General features: G+C 44.7%; 1 protein-coding gene across 1 annotated transcript; it reads right to left on the reverse strand.

The window, feature by feature from the left end:
* Positions 1–913: 913 nt before the first annotated feature.
* Positions 914–16,909, reverse strand: LAMTOR3 (late endosomal/lysosomal adaptor, MAPK and MTOR activator 3). Its single transcript, XM_053256349.1, has 8 exons — positions 16,753–16,909; positions 13,537–13,620; positions 12,305–12,350; positions 11,994–12,028; positions 11,477–11,535; positions 5,184–5,317; positions 2,764–2,827; positions 914–2,115 (listed from the first exon to the last, which is right to left on the reverse strand). Exons 3-8 carry the CDS (start codon positions 12,311–12,313, stop codon positions 2,042–2,044), a joined length of 375 nt encoding a protein of 124 aa, XP_053112324.1. The 5' UTR covers positions 12,314–12,350; positions 13,537–13,620; positions 16,753–16,909; the 3' UTR covers positions 914–2,041.
* Between the last annotated feature and the right edge of the window lie 747 nt (positions 16,910–17,656).

Below are 17,656 nucleotides of genomic sequence, written 5' to 3' on the forward strand. Positions count from 1 at the left end.
AATGGCCAAATGCAATTTTGTCCTTGATTCATACATAGGCATAGCCCAGGCCTGCTCAACTTAGGCCCCCCAGATGTTTTTGGACTACAACTCCCATAATTCTCAGCCACAGCAGCCAATAGTCGGGAATTGTAGGCCAACATCTGGAGGAGGGCCGAAGTTGAGCAGGCCTGGCACAGCCATTGGTAACTCATACATGGCAGCAGCTAATTTCATGGGTAGAGGGGAAGATATTATGTAGAAACAGTCATGGAACTGCTCTGGCTTAAAGATGTAACTGACTGCAATATACATCTTTTGTGTCAGTGACTGCCATACTGCGCAGTGCCCCAGTCATCCAAGAGTGGGGTGCCCGGTCTGCTTCTGTCCCTTCCTAGGCCACATCCACAGTGTGACTGCTTCTGAGGTTGCAGAGCTCTGTGGTGACTCAGAATAGTGTCACCAGTGCAGTGAAGTGCTGTTCCAATTATTCCCAATGGGAGCAGCGTTGCTACAGCGGCGACGCTATTCTACATTACCACGGAGGCTCTGCGACTACAGAAACAGCGTGGATGTGGCTGAGCCACAGGCAGAAGTAGCTCTTGGATTGGTGGGGTGCTGTGCAGTATGCAAGCCAGTGATTTAGACATACTGAACTCACAATCTAGTACAGCACCACCTCTCCCAGAGTGTTGATTTCCACCTCTACCCACATTGCTCTTCCTTTCTAAATCTGATGGAGAGGATTCAAATCCCGAAGTTTGTTTCTATGTTCTGCATTCTCCATCAACCAGGAATGTTTAGGCTTCTATGTTTCCTTTTGTGTCTCCAATATAGACAGAACTACTCAGAACTGTGTGTCAACAGGAGATGCAAATTAGCTATAATGACATGCTTTAACTGTGTTATTAATAGAGAGAGATCAGGCTACACATTTTATAAACATTATGTTTTATTTAGATTGGCTTAGGAGCATGCAAGGGTAAATGAGCTAGCAAAATGCCATAATTTCATGTACTTGGACATCAAAGAAAAATGGGGATACAATAGATATCCTTTTGTTTTACCAAAAAAAGAAGTGGAGAAAGAACACTGATTGGGCACTCTGTATAAGATATGAAGCTATGAGATATTGAACAGATCTAGCACGTATCTGTTAAAAAGCAGTGACCCCTCTATTTCACAGCTGCAGGAGAACAGCTGTCCCACTGTAAGGAAGTTGCAGAGTATCTGGGAAAGCAGCTTCTTCTGCATCCAAGTGTGCACACAGGGGAGTGATATTTGCTTTTCCTCTGTGCTTCCAAAAGCTCTTTTGGCTTTCAGAAATTGGTCCCCGAGGACCTTTGGGAGCCTATTTCTGGAAGTCAGAAAGACTTTTGCAGGGAGGGAACCAAAAACCTCCATGCATGCTCAGTGAGGTGAAAGAAGCCTCCTCCACAGCTACTGCAGCCTCATTGTGAGGGCACAGCCCTCTTCCATCCTCCTATAGCTGTGGAACATGGGGGCCAGTGAATTTTCTGGCAATTAGTATTTTTCTATCCAAACAAAAATGCAAGAATCTCTGATTGTATGTTGGTGCTGTCAAAATTTCCTCTCAGAATAGTCTGTTTCTGAGCAAATATAAGGAACGTTTCATTGCCAAGATACATTTCCTTTCCCTCGCGTATGTAGTGGTAGCTTAGGAAACAGAGAAGCTCCATTGCCTATTCAGTGAGGGAACTGTGGGTTATATGTTGGACAACCCCCCCCCCCCGATCTGCACAGTGCATGCCTGAGGTTAACTCCATGGGAGTCATTAGACAGATAGTCTTCACAATGCCCCACAGTATAATGAATGCAGCCACAGCTGCCTTGCCCAGTCTTGCTTTATAAACACAATGGCATTGCACTTCAGATTTAGCACTATGTACAAGGTGTTTTGTTGTTGTTGTTGTGAGAAACAGAAAGAGAAAATACAATTTCCCCCAAGACGCCTGTTACGTCGTGGGTTCCTGAAAGTGACTGAATCTTTTCCTCTTGCTTGGTATTGAAGAGATGCTGCATCTTGGAGACGAGAGTACAGTTAAGAAACCTCCACAACTTGCCACAGTTCTTCAAACAAGGGTGCAAGCTCCTTTTCCAGGCTTACAATCAATCCTATAGAAAAGAAAAAGATATTTACACCATAAAGGAGGAATCTATTGAAAATCATGAACTGGCTACTCTTCCTCCACAGACAGGTGTTTGGGAAAACTAACTTTCATTTCAACTTTTTGGCACAGAAGTGGGTGGTATATGAGAGACTTGGTACCTGAGAGAATGCCCTTGCACCAAATCTGCTAAGCTAGTTCTTGGGAGAAGCTGAAAGTACTGCATAAATGGCCATTTGCAGGTTGTGGAAGGACTGGGAAGAAGATCAACAGTGTGACACAGCCATCTCTGGCTCCTTGCATCTCACACTAAGAACTACTAGGGTGATCCAGCGTTACTACTGTCTGTGCAGTTCTGTACTGGAGGCTTTGCTGGGAGGAGCTGGAGTAGTGTGCCTTCCCCCTCCAATTTAGCAGAGAGTAGAACTGTCCAGCTCTGCCCCACTAAGATGTTTGCACCTTAAAACAGTGTCCCTTGGCACTGTTTTAAGATGCAAGCAGAGATTTAAACCAACAAATGCAGCCGGGAAGAAGAAATGCCTGCTAGTTTCACACAACTGATCTCTCTCTCTCTCACACACACACACACACATGCACACACCAGTCTGGCTAGCAATCTGGATACTGAATGCATTTCTTAATCTTGAGAACATACCTGTGTTGGCATTGCTGCTAGCAATAAAACTCACTACCAAAGGTAATCTATTAAACTGAACCACCTACGAATAAAAAGAAACACAGTCAAAAATCCAGCATGCAATAAGTGATTGTTGACAGACAGATTATGTGTATAGCCAGGTTCAGATGACTACACCATTAGCTATTATTAACAAAAGAAAAATGGATAACTTTGAGTAAGTCTTGTTCATTTGAATTTAAGTCTTGTTCATTAAAAGCGGCCAAGATGGTGAGAGATTAGCAGCACCATTCACAAGCTCCTGACTTAATAATGGACTTATTTTAGGGCTGAAATTCCCAAGCAGAATTTACACAAATCTCAGCCATGACAAACAAAAGCAAGAAACAGGAACAGCCGAAATGACCACCAACTAGCCAAGGCAGGGAGGCAGATGAGGATTGACTCCTTCCTTCTCACCAATGAATCGAATGGAGCTGTGAGTACATGCTCTACAATCCCTATTAAGAACAGATTTACGGCCCTGGGCACAGAGAACCCTCCCTCACCCCATAAGGAGAATGCTACAAGAGAGACTGCATTACACCAGGCATATTCTTCGCTATCTAAGAACTCTGGCCCAAGAAACCCCTCTGGGACAGGGAGATAGGAGATCAAAGAGCCAGGTGTGTCCCCCACCACCCCTACAAACTCCTATTAGAATACCTAGGCAACACATGCCTCCTAATCGCAGAAACCATGATTCAAACACAGAATCATGCAGAAACTGTGATTCAAAAATTTAAATACAATAACAGCAAAGATAGATAAGCTCAGACATACCTTTGATGCATTTGCAACACAAGGTAATAACCAAAGGGAGAAACGTCCCAACTAAAACCCAGAAAACTGCTCACAGCAACATCCAGTCAGCTGATTCCTCACCTCCAAATTGGACCCCTAGCAAAACTCCACACAAGACACACACAGGGCTGCCAAAACGAGCCCACCCACCTAATTCATCCTGTGTACTTCAAACCTCCCAGGCACTGCTCCAAATTGCAACGACCAACATTAATTTATGGAGATGGTCGTTCCTCAAGGCAATAATAAACTCACAGAGTTTACTTCTAAATTGCCACACCATATTTATAGACCTGGACTTGTTTCAGTTTCTGCCCAGCCGCCAGGAGACAAAGAGAATTTTGCTCACCTTTAATCAAACCAATCACACTCCCTCAAACAAAGCTCAATGGGACTGGGGGAGGGAGAGAGATCTATTTCATACCTACAATATAAGAAACAACAGAGTGTTTAAGGATTGTACTATTTGACCATAATTAGCAGGGAAAGTTAGGAGCAAAACTGTTCCTCCAGAAAGTAACCTTGTAGAAAATGTCTCCAAGGAAACAAACTCAGACCTCAGTAAACAACTCATAAACAGACGTGCAGAACTCCAGCAGTCACAGCAGACCAACCCTTTATGGTCTGGAAAGAGTGAAGATCACAGGTCCATAGACACAGGTCTTGCTGAAGTTAACACACTACTCACAGCTGTTCAAGACCAAACACAGCCATTGACAACTCTCTTCTCCCGCTCAGACTCTGAACTTACGATATGGATACCTATCCCCCTCAGGCCACATCAGAAGGACTCAATAGTGCAACTGCTGAGGTCCTCAGCTACTCAAGCTCTAAGGCTGCAACCACACCCAGACCAGGGAGGAAACTGTCAGTTCACTTTTCCCATAGGACTTACAAGAGCACTGGGGACCCACGCTCGATACTGTAAAGAGGATCATCTGGAAATAAACCACCATAAAACCAAAATCATGGCCTTTGCCAGGAGACCAAAGACACACTCCTGGAGCATAAACGGGAACACAATCGAGCAGGTCTCATGCTTCAAATACCTGGGGGTGGTCTTTCATGCATCCAGCACCAGGAAGGCCCACAGCAGTTATGCTGCCCCAAACATCCAGAGGAATGTTGCTGCCATCTTAAAATCCTTCCAGTCCAAAGGAGGCTATTATATACCTGCAGCCCTTAAACCAGTGGTTCTTAACATGGGGTCCACCAGATGTTGCTGAGCTACAACTCCCTGCACCCCCAGCCATCACACATCACAACACATCAGCACTGTAGCAATGCTCCATCCAATAATTTTCATGGAGTAATACAATACAACAAATACTTCTATACCGCTTTTCAACCAAAGTTCCCAAAGTGGTTTGCATGCATGCATGCATGCATAAGTAAGTAAGTAAGTAAGAAAGATGGCTGTGTAATGGCTAAGAAGCGTCGAAAGATTCTGAGTTTTGGAAAACAGGACTGTAGGCTGACCAAAAGTGCAGCCCAATTGCTTGTAACGGACCCCACTCCCTTCATTAGATCACTTCCAACATTAATTGGTTAGGCCATTCTGTAGCCAGAAAGCAAGGAAATCCTGAACCCCTTACCTGATACGTGTTGTAGTAACAGATGATACTCTTGTTTTTGGAAAGCCCCAGTTTGCTGCCCTGGTCTGTTGCAAGTGCAAATGTGGACAAGAAACCAGGTCGGAGAGCGTGCTCTGGAGCATTATCGTTGGCAACTAGAAGAAGACAACACTATCTTTGACTTCTGAATGTGTTACTAGAGTCACACTTTGCATCAACCCATATTAGCTGGCATGGCATTATTGAGGAACAGCATGAACAGCCAGTGTCAACTATAGCGAGATTTGAGCACAGTGCAAGTTGTATTTCAGAGGCTCAAATCTTGCAATAAGTTGGCACAGTTGTTGACCCAGGAAAGGAGGGCAAGGAGTATTACTCCTCTTGCCTTAGGACACTGCAAAATGTAAGCTGACCTAGCCCACATCTCACCCTGCCCTCCAAAAAGTGAACTAAATGGTGCACCATTGAGCAACCACTCAAAAGTTCACTTTTACTAACACACTCTGGTCACACAGTAGTACTTTCTGGGACCAAGTACACAGAGTCTGGTCTTCAATACAGTGCAAGCCTAATGGTGCTTTCAGTCTTCAGGAGTACCACACAAGGGAAAGCCAGCTTACACCCAGTAGTGGCTTATCCTAATGAGTCAGTGGGGCAACAAAGGAGGTGTAGCTGCCTCTGCTTCCCGGCAGCTCCTCTCCCCCCGATCCCATCCTGGCATTAACAAGAGTCACGCTGCCAGTAGGCTAGCCATTTGCCAGGTAGAGCTGTCTGATTAATGGTGCAGCTCCACCTGGCGAATGGCCAGCCTGCCGGCAGTTTCGGAAACCAGAGGTAAGCTGTACCTCCTTTGGCACCCCACTGGCTCATTATGACGAGCTGCTTCTGCTCACACAACAAACCCAAGACCACAGCATAAGGACATAAGGACGATAGATATCTTTATTTCGGTCACTGACCAGAAATAATAAACAGACAACTACCACCAATTTTACAAACTACATAATAGAACTTGGCCACATTCCAAGACATGGAGTCTTTAAAATTTGACAACAAATAATCTAAATAAAACTCATCGGTGTGGCCAGGAAATTCCATTAAAAAGAAGAAATAAAATTAATTCAAATATCCTTGTAAAATGTACAATAGAGTAACACATGTGCAGTTGTTTCTATATTTCCCGAACCACAAGGACATATGCAGGCTGAGTAAGGTAATTTCTTAAACTTCCCCTCTAAAACTGCAGTGGGGAGTGCATTTAGCCAAGCAAGGGTCATAGCAATTCTAAATTTTGCTGCTGTTAGGTTAATTAGGTATTCAGCAGGTTTTACATTTGAAAACTGATTACATCTATAAATTCCTCTAGGCAGCTTGGCTGACTCTTCTTGCATTTCCATATCAAATAAACACTGCTTGATGACCCGTATTGCTTGGCCATACCCCATCCTAATAAGCTCCTCCTGGGAAAAGCAGTTAAGATTTTAGCTTCTGTCTTAAAGTCACCTTCTATCTCGAAGCGTAGCTACCTGTAAGGGTTGGGTTAGGTGACCCAAGCCCACTTGGGAAAACAACAACTTCAACCAAAATACAAACATACTCAGCCAGAGTCTTATTTCTGATCTAAAAACCCCTGCCTCACTTTTGAGAGCTGTATTGGAAACACAGCATGGCACTTGAAACATTGCTCTTAAAAATTTGGTTTGGACTACTTCCAGGGGGTTAAAATTCTCCGTAAGGGCCAAGTCGGGCACCATACAAGAGCTGTGGGCAAACTTTAGCTGAGAAAAGCTTTATGGCAGCCAGAATGAAGAGAGCTCCCCTGGTGAAATAAAAAGACCTAACAGCATTGGCCAATTGCTGGGCATTTCGTGTCACATAGTTAAGGTGTGTTCTTTGCCCTCCTACTGAGTGGAAGACAACTCCCAGATATTTAAACGTTCTTACTTGTTCAACTACATGGCCATTCATAAACCATGAGTGGGACATAGGTAGTTTAGTGAAAACTAGCACCTTTGTTTGGGAGTAGTTAATTTCCAGTGCTTCTTCAGCACAATATAAACTCAGTGAAGCAAGTGCCCGCTTCAACCCAATTGGGGTCTGTGCTAACAGGAGCATATCATCTGCATAAAGCAAGATCAGCAGATGTTTATTTGCCAATTTCGGTGGGTGAATGTCTGGTTTGTTCAGGCGGGACACCAAGGGATTTATATAAAAACAAGTGAATTTTAGCCCGTTGAAAAACGGGTGCTAGTAATGCTTTCGGCCCCCGCCGCCGAACCTCCCAGCTGCCCGATCCCACCATTTGTACAGGAAAGAGGAGCTCGCCAGCAGAGCTCCTCTTTCTGCAAAGGCTCTTCTCAAACTGGCGCTTTGAGCGGAAAGGACGCCCTTTCCGCTCAAAGCGCCAGTTTGAGAAGAGCCTTTGCAGAAAGAGGAGCTCTGCTAGCGAGCTCCTCTTTCCTGTACAAATGGTGGGATCGGGCAGCTGGGAGGGTGGTTCGGCGGCGGCATTTTTCAGGGCCAATTTGGCCCTTAGTAATTTGGCGGGGGGACGGGAATGGTGGGATCGGGCCCCAAGGTTTCCCCCCCCGCCCGGCTTTACTGGCGGCGCCAGGCCTCGGCGGCGGCTCCGCCACCACCTCGGCCAGCTTCCCCGCCGCCTCTTCCCCCGGCGCCTCTCTCCTTTATTTGCGGCGGCCGCTTCTGGCCCCGCCGCCGCCTCACCCGCCGCCAGTTGCCCCGTCGCGGCCACCGCCACCTCTGGCCGTGGCCACGGCTGCGCCGCCGCCTCTCCCGCACTCTCCTCCTGGCGTAGGCGGCGGCCACTTCTCCTTCTCCCGGCCCCAACATGGCTGCCGGGTCCTGCCGTTCGTGCCTCCCTTGCCCTGTTCTGGGCATGCCCAGAACAGGCCAGGCACGAACGCACGCTTGGTGTCCGTCCACAGACGGACACCAAGTGTTTTATTAGAGAGGATTAAAGAGAATCAGGGCCAGGATACATCCCTGCCTAACACCCCTTTGAGCTGGAATTTCTGTTGATAAATGTCCTCTAGTGATGCAGCGCACTCTCAGGCAGGAATCTTCATGTAATTTATAAATAAGTAACAATAACCGTGCATCTGTGGTAGAGTCCCTGAATTTTGACCACAACTTCTCTCTCGAAATTCGGTCAAAAGCTGCTCTAAGTTCTATAAAAGTTGCATACAAAGTAGCCTTTGGGCCACTAGTGTACTTCTCTACTAGATGCTGCAAAATGTGAGCCTGGTCAATAGGAGAGCACCCCTCTCGGAAACCAGCCTACTCAACTGCCAGGATATTATTAGATTCAAGCCAGTCCAGGAGTTTCCCGTTTATGCATTTGGCATATAATTTACGGATGACATTCAGAAGACTGATTGGGCGATAATTGCCAAGCAAATCCCTTTCCCTTTTTTTATATATAGGGGCTATGATTGCAACTCCCCGGTCTTTGGGTACTTTAGCAGTGTGATCTATATAAGTAAAAAGAGAGGCTAATACTGGGGCCCACCACTCCAAATTATTACATATTACCTCAATTGTTATAAATGCATTCCCTGGGGCCTTACCAGGCTTAGATTGCTTCACCAGCTCCTAAGTTTCAGAGCAGATGACAGGAGCCCATTGTGGCAGAAGTTCAACATCTAGTTCATCTAGTCACTAGGTTCTTCCCACATATACAATGTGTAGAAGTGACACTCCCATGTCCCAGCTGGTATAACTGAAGATGAACTGATGGGTACCCTCCCCATAGGTTGTGATACAAGGTGCCCAAACACTGCAGTGTTCTTCATTTTGGTAGCAAAAATCAACTGATCCCATGTCTCCTAGTGGCCAATGCTTTCTTTTCCCGTAACAGTATTTTGTACTGTCTTTTCATTTCTAAAAAATCCTGGGCCATATATATAGTAGAACCTTCAGCATATAATTTAAATGCATTAATAAGGTTTCTTTTCGCCTCTTGGCAACCGGCATCAAACCATGGATGAAAGAACAATTTCCCCACCTTATTAGATAAGGGTTTCATAGTGGCAAGTGCTGGCTGTTATAACTGAGCTAATTTATTATAATGTTCTAACACAGAGATCTCGTGAGAGTCATGCGGCCCAGTAATTAAAGGAGTTCGTAGGCTGCAAGCTTGCTGCGTGTTTAGAACCGTGGCTACTAAATTTTGTTGGCTGGAAGACCATTTCACATGCTGTGGGCATTGCTCCTCCCTCCTAACTGGAACCTGATTACAGTCCAAATGCAGTTTACCCCTCCAGCCTATGATCAAGTTCACTGGAAAATGATCACTTTCCAGGTGACTGATAATGTGAAATTTCTTTATATGATGTACTAAATTACGAGATGTAGCTGTAAAGTCGATAAGTGAGGGTTTGGAGGCAGCCCAATGAGTAAATTCTGCTGGGAAATCACTCAAAGCTGCCCCATTCAGCAGGTGCAAATCTGCCTAGCTAAAGGTCTGGAGTAGATTTAAACCACAGAGATTCCCCACTATATCTTTGGATTGTCTAACTAGGACGGGGGGGAGGGGGGGGAAGGCACATCCTGATCGGGAGGACACTGCTGGAATTTGGCAAAAAGTTTTATCATCTGTTAAGAACATAAGAACAGCCCTGCTGGATCAGGCACAAGGCCCATCTAGTATAGCATCCTGTTTCCACATCCCATAGCAAGGAATTCCATAGATTAATTATGTGCTGTGTGAAAAAGTACTTCCTCTTGTCGGTCCTAAATTTCCCAACCTTCAGTTTCATGGGGTGAGTTCTAGTTCTAGTGTTGTGAGAGAGGGAGAAAAATTTCTCTCTGTCTACCCTCTCCACTGCATGCATCATTTTGAGCCCCTGGTGGCGCAGTGGTAAAACTGCTGCCCTGTAACCAGAAGGTTACAAGTTCGATCCTGACCAGGGGCTCAAGGTTGACTCAGCCTTCCATCCTTCCGAGGTCGGTAAAATGAGTACCCAGAATGTTTGGGGCAATATGCTAAATCATTGTAAACCGCTTAGAGAGCTCCGGCTATAGAGCGGTATATAAATGTAAGTGCTATTGCTATTGCTATTGCTATTATACACTTCGATCATGTCTCCCCTTAGTCGCCTCTTTTCTAAGGTAAAGTGCCCCAGATGCTGTAGCCTAGCCTCATAAGGAAGGTGCTCCAGGCCCCTGATCATTTTGGTTGCCCTCTTTTGCACCTTTTCCAGTTCTACAATATCCTTCTTAAGATATGGTGACCAAAGCTGTACACAGTACTCCAGATGTGGCCGCACCATAGATCTGTATAAGGGCATTATAATATTAGCATTTTTATTTTCATACCCCCTCCTAATGATTCCTAGCATGGAATTAGCTTTTTTCACAGCTGCTGTGCAGTGAGATGACACTTTCAATGAGATGTCCACCACGACCCCAAGATCTCTCTCCTGGTCAGTCACTGACAGCACAGATCCCATCAGTGTATATGTGAAGCTGGTGTTTTTTGCCCAATGTGCATCACTTTACACTTACTTACATTGAACCACATTTGCCATTTTGTTGCCCAGTCCCCCAGTTTGGAGATATCTTTTTGGAGTTCCTCATAATCTGTTGTGGATTTCACTCCCCTAAATAGTTTAGTGTCAACTGCAAATCTTGCCACTTCATGAGTCACCCCAACTTCTAGATCATTTATGAACAAGTTAAAGAGCACTGGTCCCAGTACTGATCCCTGGGGGACCCCACGTCCTACCTACCTCCATTGTGAAAACTGTCCATTAATTCCTACTCTCCGTTTCCTGTCCTTCAACCAGTTATCGATCCACACATGAACCTGTCCCCTCAATCATCCTTTCTTGAAAATTGGAGTCACATTGGCTACTTTCCAGTCCTCTGGTACAGAGCCTGATTGTAGGGACATGTTATATATTTTTGCAAGGAGATTGGCAAATTCAGAACTCTTGGGTGGATGTCATCAGGGAAGCAGTTTACACACACTGCTTCCTCAGGCAGAAAAGTACACCACGGTTAGTGAGTGCATATTGTACTTCCTGCTAACCCTTGTGCACATTAGAGGCTGATAGGAAAATGGAGCCACAGACTCATGTGAGTCATATGTGCTCCGTTATGGTGAACCTTTCTCCTTTGGAAGATACCGTAGGATCTAGAAACAGAGAGAAGTTTCAGTCTTTAGGTGTGATCCTTATGATTACAAGTTTCTGTCTATTTCAATTCAACAAAATATTATTGCAAAACAGTAATTCCTTTTTGACAGGATATTTGCCTCCTTTTATCTAGAAAGACATAGAGTTGTTCCTTACCTTTGATAACAGGTACACCATCTCTGTCTGACACTACAATTGCATGAAGTCCTTCAACACTGGAAAAAGTAAGCGGAATGGATTTTTCAGCAACCTATATTAAATGGTTTTTGGCCATTTGGCGACGATCACTGTCTTGCTTTTAGCTTGTATCTAGTTAATCCATTTAACAGCACGTCAAACCAGATAGTATTTTAAGACTAATTAACAGCCCTTCACTAGTCGCCAGGAGTCGGCACCAACTCGAGGGCACACTTTAATTTACCTTTAGTTGTAAGATACACCTACATTATACATACCTGAGAACACCAACTTTGCAAGATATTCATAAAACAGTAAATCAAATCAAGGATATCTTCATAAATATTACTTAGAAGCAAGTCCCACTGAAATAAATAGGACTTACTCCCGAGTCCTATTTATGGGAGAAGCTGAAGAGTGGAGCTGAGATTTCAACACACATTTACTGATAAGTAAAGCATGGAAAAGTAAAATGTTAGTCTCAGTAGCATTTTACCTTGGTAGCTTTTTGTACAGGAACCTTTTCAGATCCTAGAGGGCAGGGGGAGATAAAGAAAACAGGTTTTCTTTGCTGCTTAGGTCACATACCATACAAGAAGTCATCATATACTTTTATGCTGGATGTATTAATCTAGGATAAACCACCACTCTCTTTCATACTCATAATCACAAATTGCAATCCTCAGTTATTCCACAGCATATACTGCAAATGGATCTATTAACCATAGCAATCTGGTACTGTACATCAATGGCTTCCTGTCCAAGTAGTCTCAAACAAGTCATTTCAAGTATGTAACATATACTTACATCTGCCATCTTGTCAGTGTTGTAATAAAATGTACCGTCCAGATCCCTGTAAAGGACAAAGTAACACATTTTGTGACAAGACCATTTCCTTCACACATACATAAAAGCAGTGAAGATCTCAAACTCTTCTTCTCTGGTTCCAGTGGCCTTATTAGTTTACTCAGGAAGTCAGGGCCTCTTCTCACATGCACTCCATACAGAGTAGCTATGGAGAAAAAGTCAATCTTTGAGCCAGCGTGGTGTAGTGATTAGAGTGCTGGACTAGGACCGGGGAGACCCAAGTTCAAATCCCCATTCAGCCATGAGACTAGCTGGGTGACTCTGGGCCAGTCACTTCTCTCTCAGCCTAACCTACTTCACAGGGTTGTTGTGAGGAGAAACTCAAGTATGTAGCACACCGCTCTGGGCTCCTTGGAGGAAGAGTGGAATATAAATGTAAAAATAAATAAATAAATAATCTATGACAAGCCCAGACTGCGACATGAAACCTGAAATCCAGGCACTGACAACAGCTTTGCACAGACCATTAAGAGGCCTGTGGCTACATGTGCAGAGTGGTCATGAAAATTAAGCTTTGGATACTGGTGTTTCCAAGGAACCCAATTGGAATTAATGTACTATTCCATAGAGGTCCCTGGAGGAGAAAAATCTCTGCTGTGCATAAGAGCAAATTCCAAAGGATAAGTTAATCAGAAGGATACAAAATTCTCAAAATTACAAGACATCAACAGGCACTCACTCAAAGTAATAGAGGACAAAAAGAGAATATCTAACACTTGCCAATTACTAGGGCAGCTACACAGATTGCAACCTTAAGTATGATTACTCAAAGTAAACCCCACTAGATTAATGGGGTTACTTCCATTTAAGTGTGCACAGGATCTCATTGCTTCATATTCTATTGTTGGATGCCTATTTCATATCCCCAGAGGTTGTAGCATTATGAGAGCGGTGTTTCCTTGCCGAAAGAAAGAACCAGGGTTTGAGTCCAGGTATTTTCTTTCATGTTCTGGTGTCTCTATTTTGCTTCTCCTCCTTTGATCATCCTGTTTCTTTTGAACCGGTCCTTTTACTTGCTCAACAAGGTTCAGGTATCTATTTGGGCCATCCATATACACAAATGCATGATTGTATTACTGATGATATTTGTGTCAAGGCAAAGACAGTAATTATAACTACTGTTGAGCATGGGAGAGAGTTACACCACCAGCAATAAGGTAACGGGATCATACCAATGATAGCTGATTCTGTGTGCAGTGGCTGTGGTATGTCACTCGCAGTAATCTTTCCTTGACTTTTTCCCTTGATTTTTTCCTCTGGAAGCAAAACACAAGCAAAAAGTAATATACCAGCATTCTTTCTATTCTACAGACTGTATTTATTTATTTATTTATTTATTTATTTAATTTATTGTTAAATTTCATAAAGCTTCAACCTCGTGTCATCATTTCCTCAACATATGATTTATTTATTTTTTTAAAAGAAAGAAAATGAAAATGCAATCAGCTCTTCCATGGAACTGCTGTAACATGCCAAGCAGAGGGCAACAAGGAAATGATGATGAGTTCCAATTGCAAAAGCTGATGATGCAATGCCCACAACCATACTTGCTCTCGTTTTGTTTCCAAGTAACATATAAAATGCATATAGCAAGTAAAGTTCATCAGAGTTGACTCTTCCATTTAAGGTCAAAGAGGATTCAGCATGCTTGAGGAAGACTTATTTTCAGAAATGGGGATGCAATTGCAGAATTAGACTCTTCTGGGATCTTAGCATTTCTATTATAAAAAAAGTTGAAAAGAATATGGGACCTCGCAGAACCCCATATCCATTTAGGATACAATCCTAAGCATATTTAATGGGAAGCAAGGCCTGTTCAAAATGACAGAACTAACTTCTAAGTAAATATATTTAAGAACCTGGTGTTTGGATAGAACAGACCTGCTCTAGGCCCCCTAGCAGTTTTTGGACTAGAACTCCCATAATCCTCAGCCACAGTGTCAATAGTCAGGGATTATGGGAGTTGTAGGCCAACATCTACAGGAGGCTCAAAGTTGAGCAGCCCTGGGATAGAACAACAAGACCATAGACAAACTTCCATCTCAAGCAGAAAAAAAAATGCAAAAGCACTTCTGTAGTACGCAAGACCAAATGGCAGAAACAACAAGTGTTCCATATGAAGCAGCTTCATTTGGCAGAACATGGTATGTAGTCATATCGGACAAGATCTTGAGAAATTCAAGGGTCAGGGCAATGGAATACCAGTTGCTGGGAGGCAACAGCAATTGCCTTCCTGACCTATTTGCAGGTTCCGCAGAAGCATCCAACTGGCCATCACTGAAAACAAGAAGCTGAACTAAATGGATGCTTAGTCTGATTCAGCACTACTCCTCTTATATTTTATCTCAGGGCCTGAAGGATCAGCTGTGGGTTTTGTTTGGTCCACCCACCCCGCACCCCCAGAATGGCAAGAGCCCCCATTTAGAGCTAAGTTTAGAACAGTGGCTGAAGGGGGACAGAGCCAATTACTTACTACAATTACTTACCCCATAAGCCATACATTGGGATAACCCACATACAAAATTGAATATATAAAGATGCCTTATACCAAGGCAGACCATTGGTCTGTGTAGCTTATTAATGTTTACACTAGCTGACGGTGGCTTTTCAGGGTCTCAGACAGGGGCCTTTTCCAAGCTCTGCCTGGAGATAAGGTAAAGGTAAAGTGTGCTGTCAAGTCGATTTTGACTCCTGGTGCCCACAGAGTCCTGTGGTTTTCTTTAGGTAGAATAAAGGAAGGGTTTACCATTGCCTCCTCCCGCGCAGAGTGAAATTATGCCTTCCAGCATCTTCCTATATTGCTGCTGCCCAACAGAGTAGCAGCGAGGATTCGAACTGGCAACCTTCTGCTTGTTAGTCAAGCATTTCCCCACTGCGCCATTAGGTATTTTACCAGGGATTAAAGCTGCAATGTTCTACATGCAAAGCTGTGCTACAGCCTGCTCCCAAGAACCAATTTCCATCTGAATTACTACAAATTAGGGATTTGAACACAAGCAAAACCTATAATACTGCACAGCAGAGCTGCACAAACATTTGTCTAAAGGCAACAAAATACGCTTTTTATACTGGTCAATCATTTATCAGTCAACCACTGGCAAGGAACACAGTGGTTGACAGATAAGCAATCAGCACAAGATAGAAGTTTTTTTTTTTAACTTGCAATTTTACTTCCAACAGCTTAACACCACCACATGAAATACACTTGGTATACATGGCAAACCACCCAGAGACCTAACGATAGATTTCAAGGATGCTGGACTAGATAGGCCTTGGGCCTGATCCAGTAGGTCTGTTCTTATGTAAAGCCCTGACATATGAAATTCTCTTCTCCTCTGCCCCCATTTTATCCTCACAGCAACCCTGTGAGGTAAGTTATGTTGACAGATAATAACTGGCCACCCAATAACCTTTGAGCAAAGTGGGGATCCCTCCCCATCCCACTTCTGTTTCCAAACAGAAGACCCTGTTTTGAAACCCCAGAGAAGGCTGCACAACTTTAGCCTGCCTGCAGACACTGGGACTACAACTACCATCATACTTAACTGCTGCCTATTATGGCTGGGGATGATGGGGGCTGTAATCCAAAAACAGCTGGAGGACTGAGTTGTGCAGCCCTGATGTAGACAATACTGAGGTAAATAGACCAATATGGTATAAGGCAGCTTCCAACAGGTCTTCCGATCGACCTACGTGTCTTTTGACAGTGCTCATCTCTTAGGGTTGCCAACCCTGACTGGAAGCGATTCCTGGAGATATCCCTCCCCATCCCACCCCCTGACATTTTTCACAATATCAAGCCATCCAAGTCTCCAGGATTGCTTTCAACAGACGTAATGGTTAGAGTGCTGGACTAGGACTGGGGAGACCCAAGTTCAAATCCTCATTCAGCCACTATACTTGCTGGGTGACTCTGAGCCAGTCACTTCTCTCTCAGCCTAACCTACTTCACAGGGTTGTTGTGAGGAGAAACTTAACTATGTAACACACCGCTCTGGGCTCCTTGGAGGAAGAGCAGGATACAGAATTAAAAATAAATGAATAAAAATAAACTGGAGATGGAGGCCGACTCCCGGGGGCCCAGGCCAATCCTGGGGAGTGGGCAACTCCGCCACCTCCGTCCATGCCTGTCCTTGCGCGGGGTGGGTGGGGAATCAGCTTCCTCCAAGGGGCTTTGAGAAGAGGCCAAAGGGAGAAGGCGGGAGGTCAGCCTGCAGCCCGCTCCCAGCACTCCCGACTGTTTGGGGGATATCGTGGGCTGAGAATGCCCTAAGGAAGCTTATCCAGTAGTGTACATGCCCAACCCCTGAAGGCACAGCGCCCCTTCTTCGCATTGCAGGTTTCCACGGCAACTGTAAACCCACCGCCCCAAGCAAACCTCTACAAACCTCCACTTTCTTCTGGGAGCAAAGCCCGAGCAGTTCGCCCTCGCACAACAGTCGCGTCCCCTTTAAGCTCTGTCACATGACGGCCTACAGCAGCCAGGCGAACACTTCCCTTTCATTCCTTCTCCTCACTTCCGGTTTGGTGTGTGTTGCTTCAATTTTTCTCCGTAGAGACAAAAAAGAAAAGAAAGAAAATCCTAGAGTTGCACAGTGCATTTCCTGGTTGGGGGCGCTGCTCGACTTTTAATGCTGACCTAGCCGGGAAATCATAGAGCGCCTGCATGCCATGGAAGGAGTGAGTGGAGCCCAAGGCAGGCGCGCTTGCGAGTTTAGGCGTCGGGTTGGGAGGAAGACATTAAACTAGATTTATATTTGCAATGACGCTAGATATGCTGCATTTTGAAGAGGTGCTCTTGTTTGGTTTTGCGTGTGCGCTGAAAATCCACAAATAGCAGCCACTTACGGAAAGGGGGAAAATTCTCTCGCAGCATTTCAAAGTACTACGCTGTATTTGATTATGGAACATAGGAAGCTGCCATACCGAGTCAGACCATTGGTCTATCTAGCTCAGTATTGTCTTCACAGACTGGCAGTGGCTTCTCCAAGGTTGCAGGCAGGAATCTCTCTCAGCCCTATATTGGAGATGCCAGGGAGGGAACTTGGAACCTAGATGGGCTCCATCCCCTGAAGGGAATATCTTACAGTGCTCACACTTCTAGTCTCCCATGTCCCTAAGGGTACAAGTCATGCTTGCTACCACAAGACCAGCTCGCCTCCCTAAATACATATGAGCCCCTGGTGGCGCAGTGGTAAACCTGCCGCCCTGTAACCAGAAGGTTACAAGTTTGATCCTGACCAGGGGCTCAAGGTTGACTCAGCCTTCCATCCTTCCGAGGTCGGTAAAATG

Source organism: Hemicordylus capensis, chromosome 5 (assembly GCF_027244095.1).
Source record: "Hemicordylus capensis ecotype Gifberg chromosome 5, rHemCap1.1.pri, whole genome shotgun sequence".
Taxonomy (NCBI): Eukaryota; Metazoa; Chordata; class Lepidosauria; order Squamata; family Cordylidae; genus Hemicordylus; species Hemicordylus capensis.

What these genes read in the sequence shown, in the direction of transcription:
- LAMTOR3 (XM_053256349.1), bottom strand. An exon ending in CTGTACAAAAAGCTACCAAG is followed by an intron (nt 11,536 to 11,993) that starts GTAAAATGCTAC and finishes TACTTTTTCCAG; the next exon opens with TGTTGAAGGACTTCATGCAA. An exon ending in TAGCAGCAATGCCAACACAG is followed by an intron (nt 2,116 to 2,763) that starts GTATGTTCTCAA and finishes TCTTTTCTATAG; the next exon opens with GATTGATTGTAAGCCTGGAA.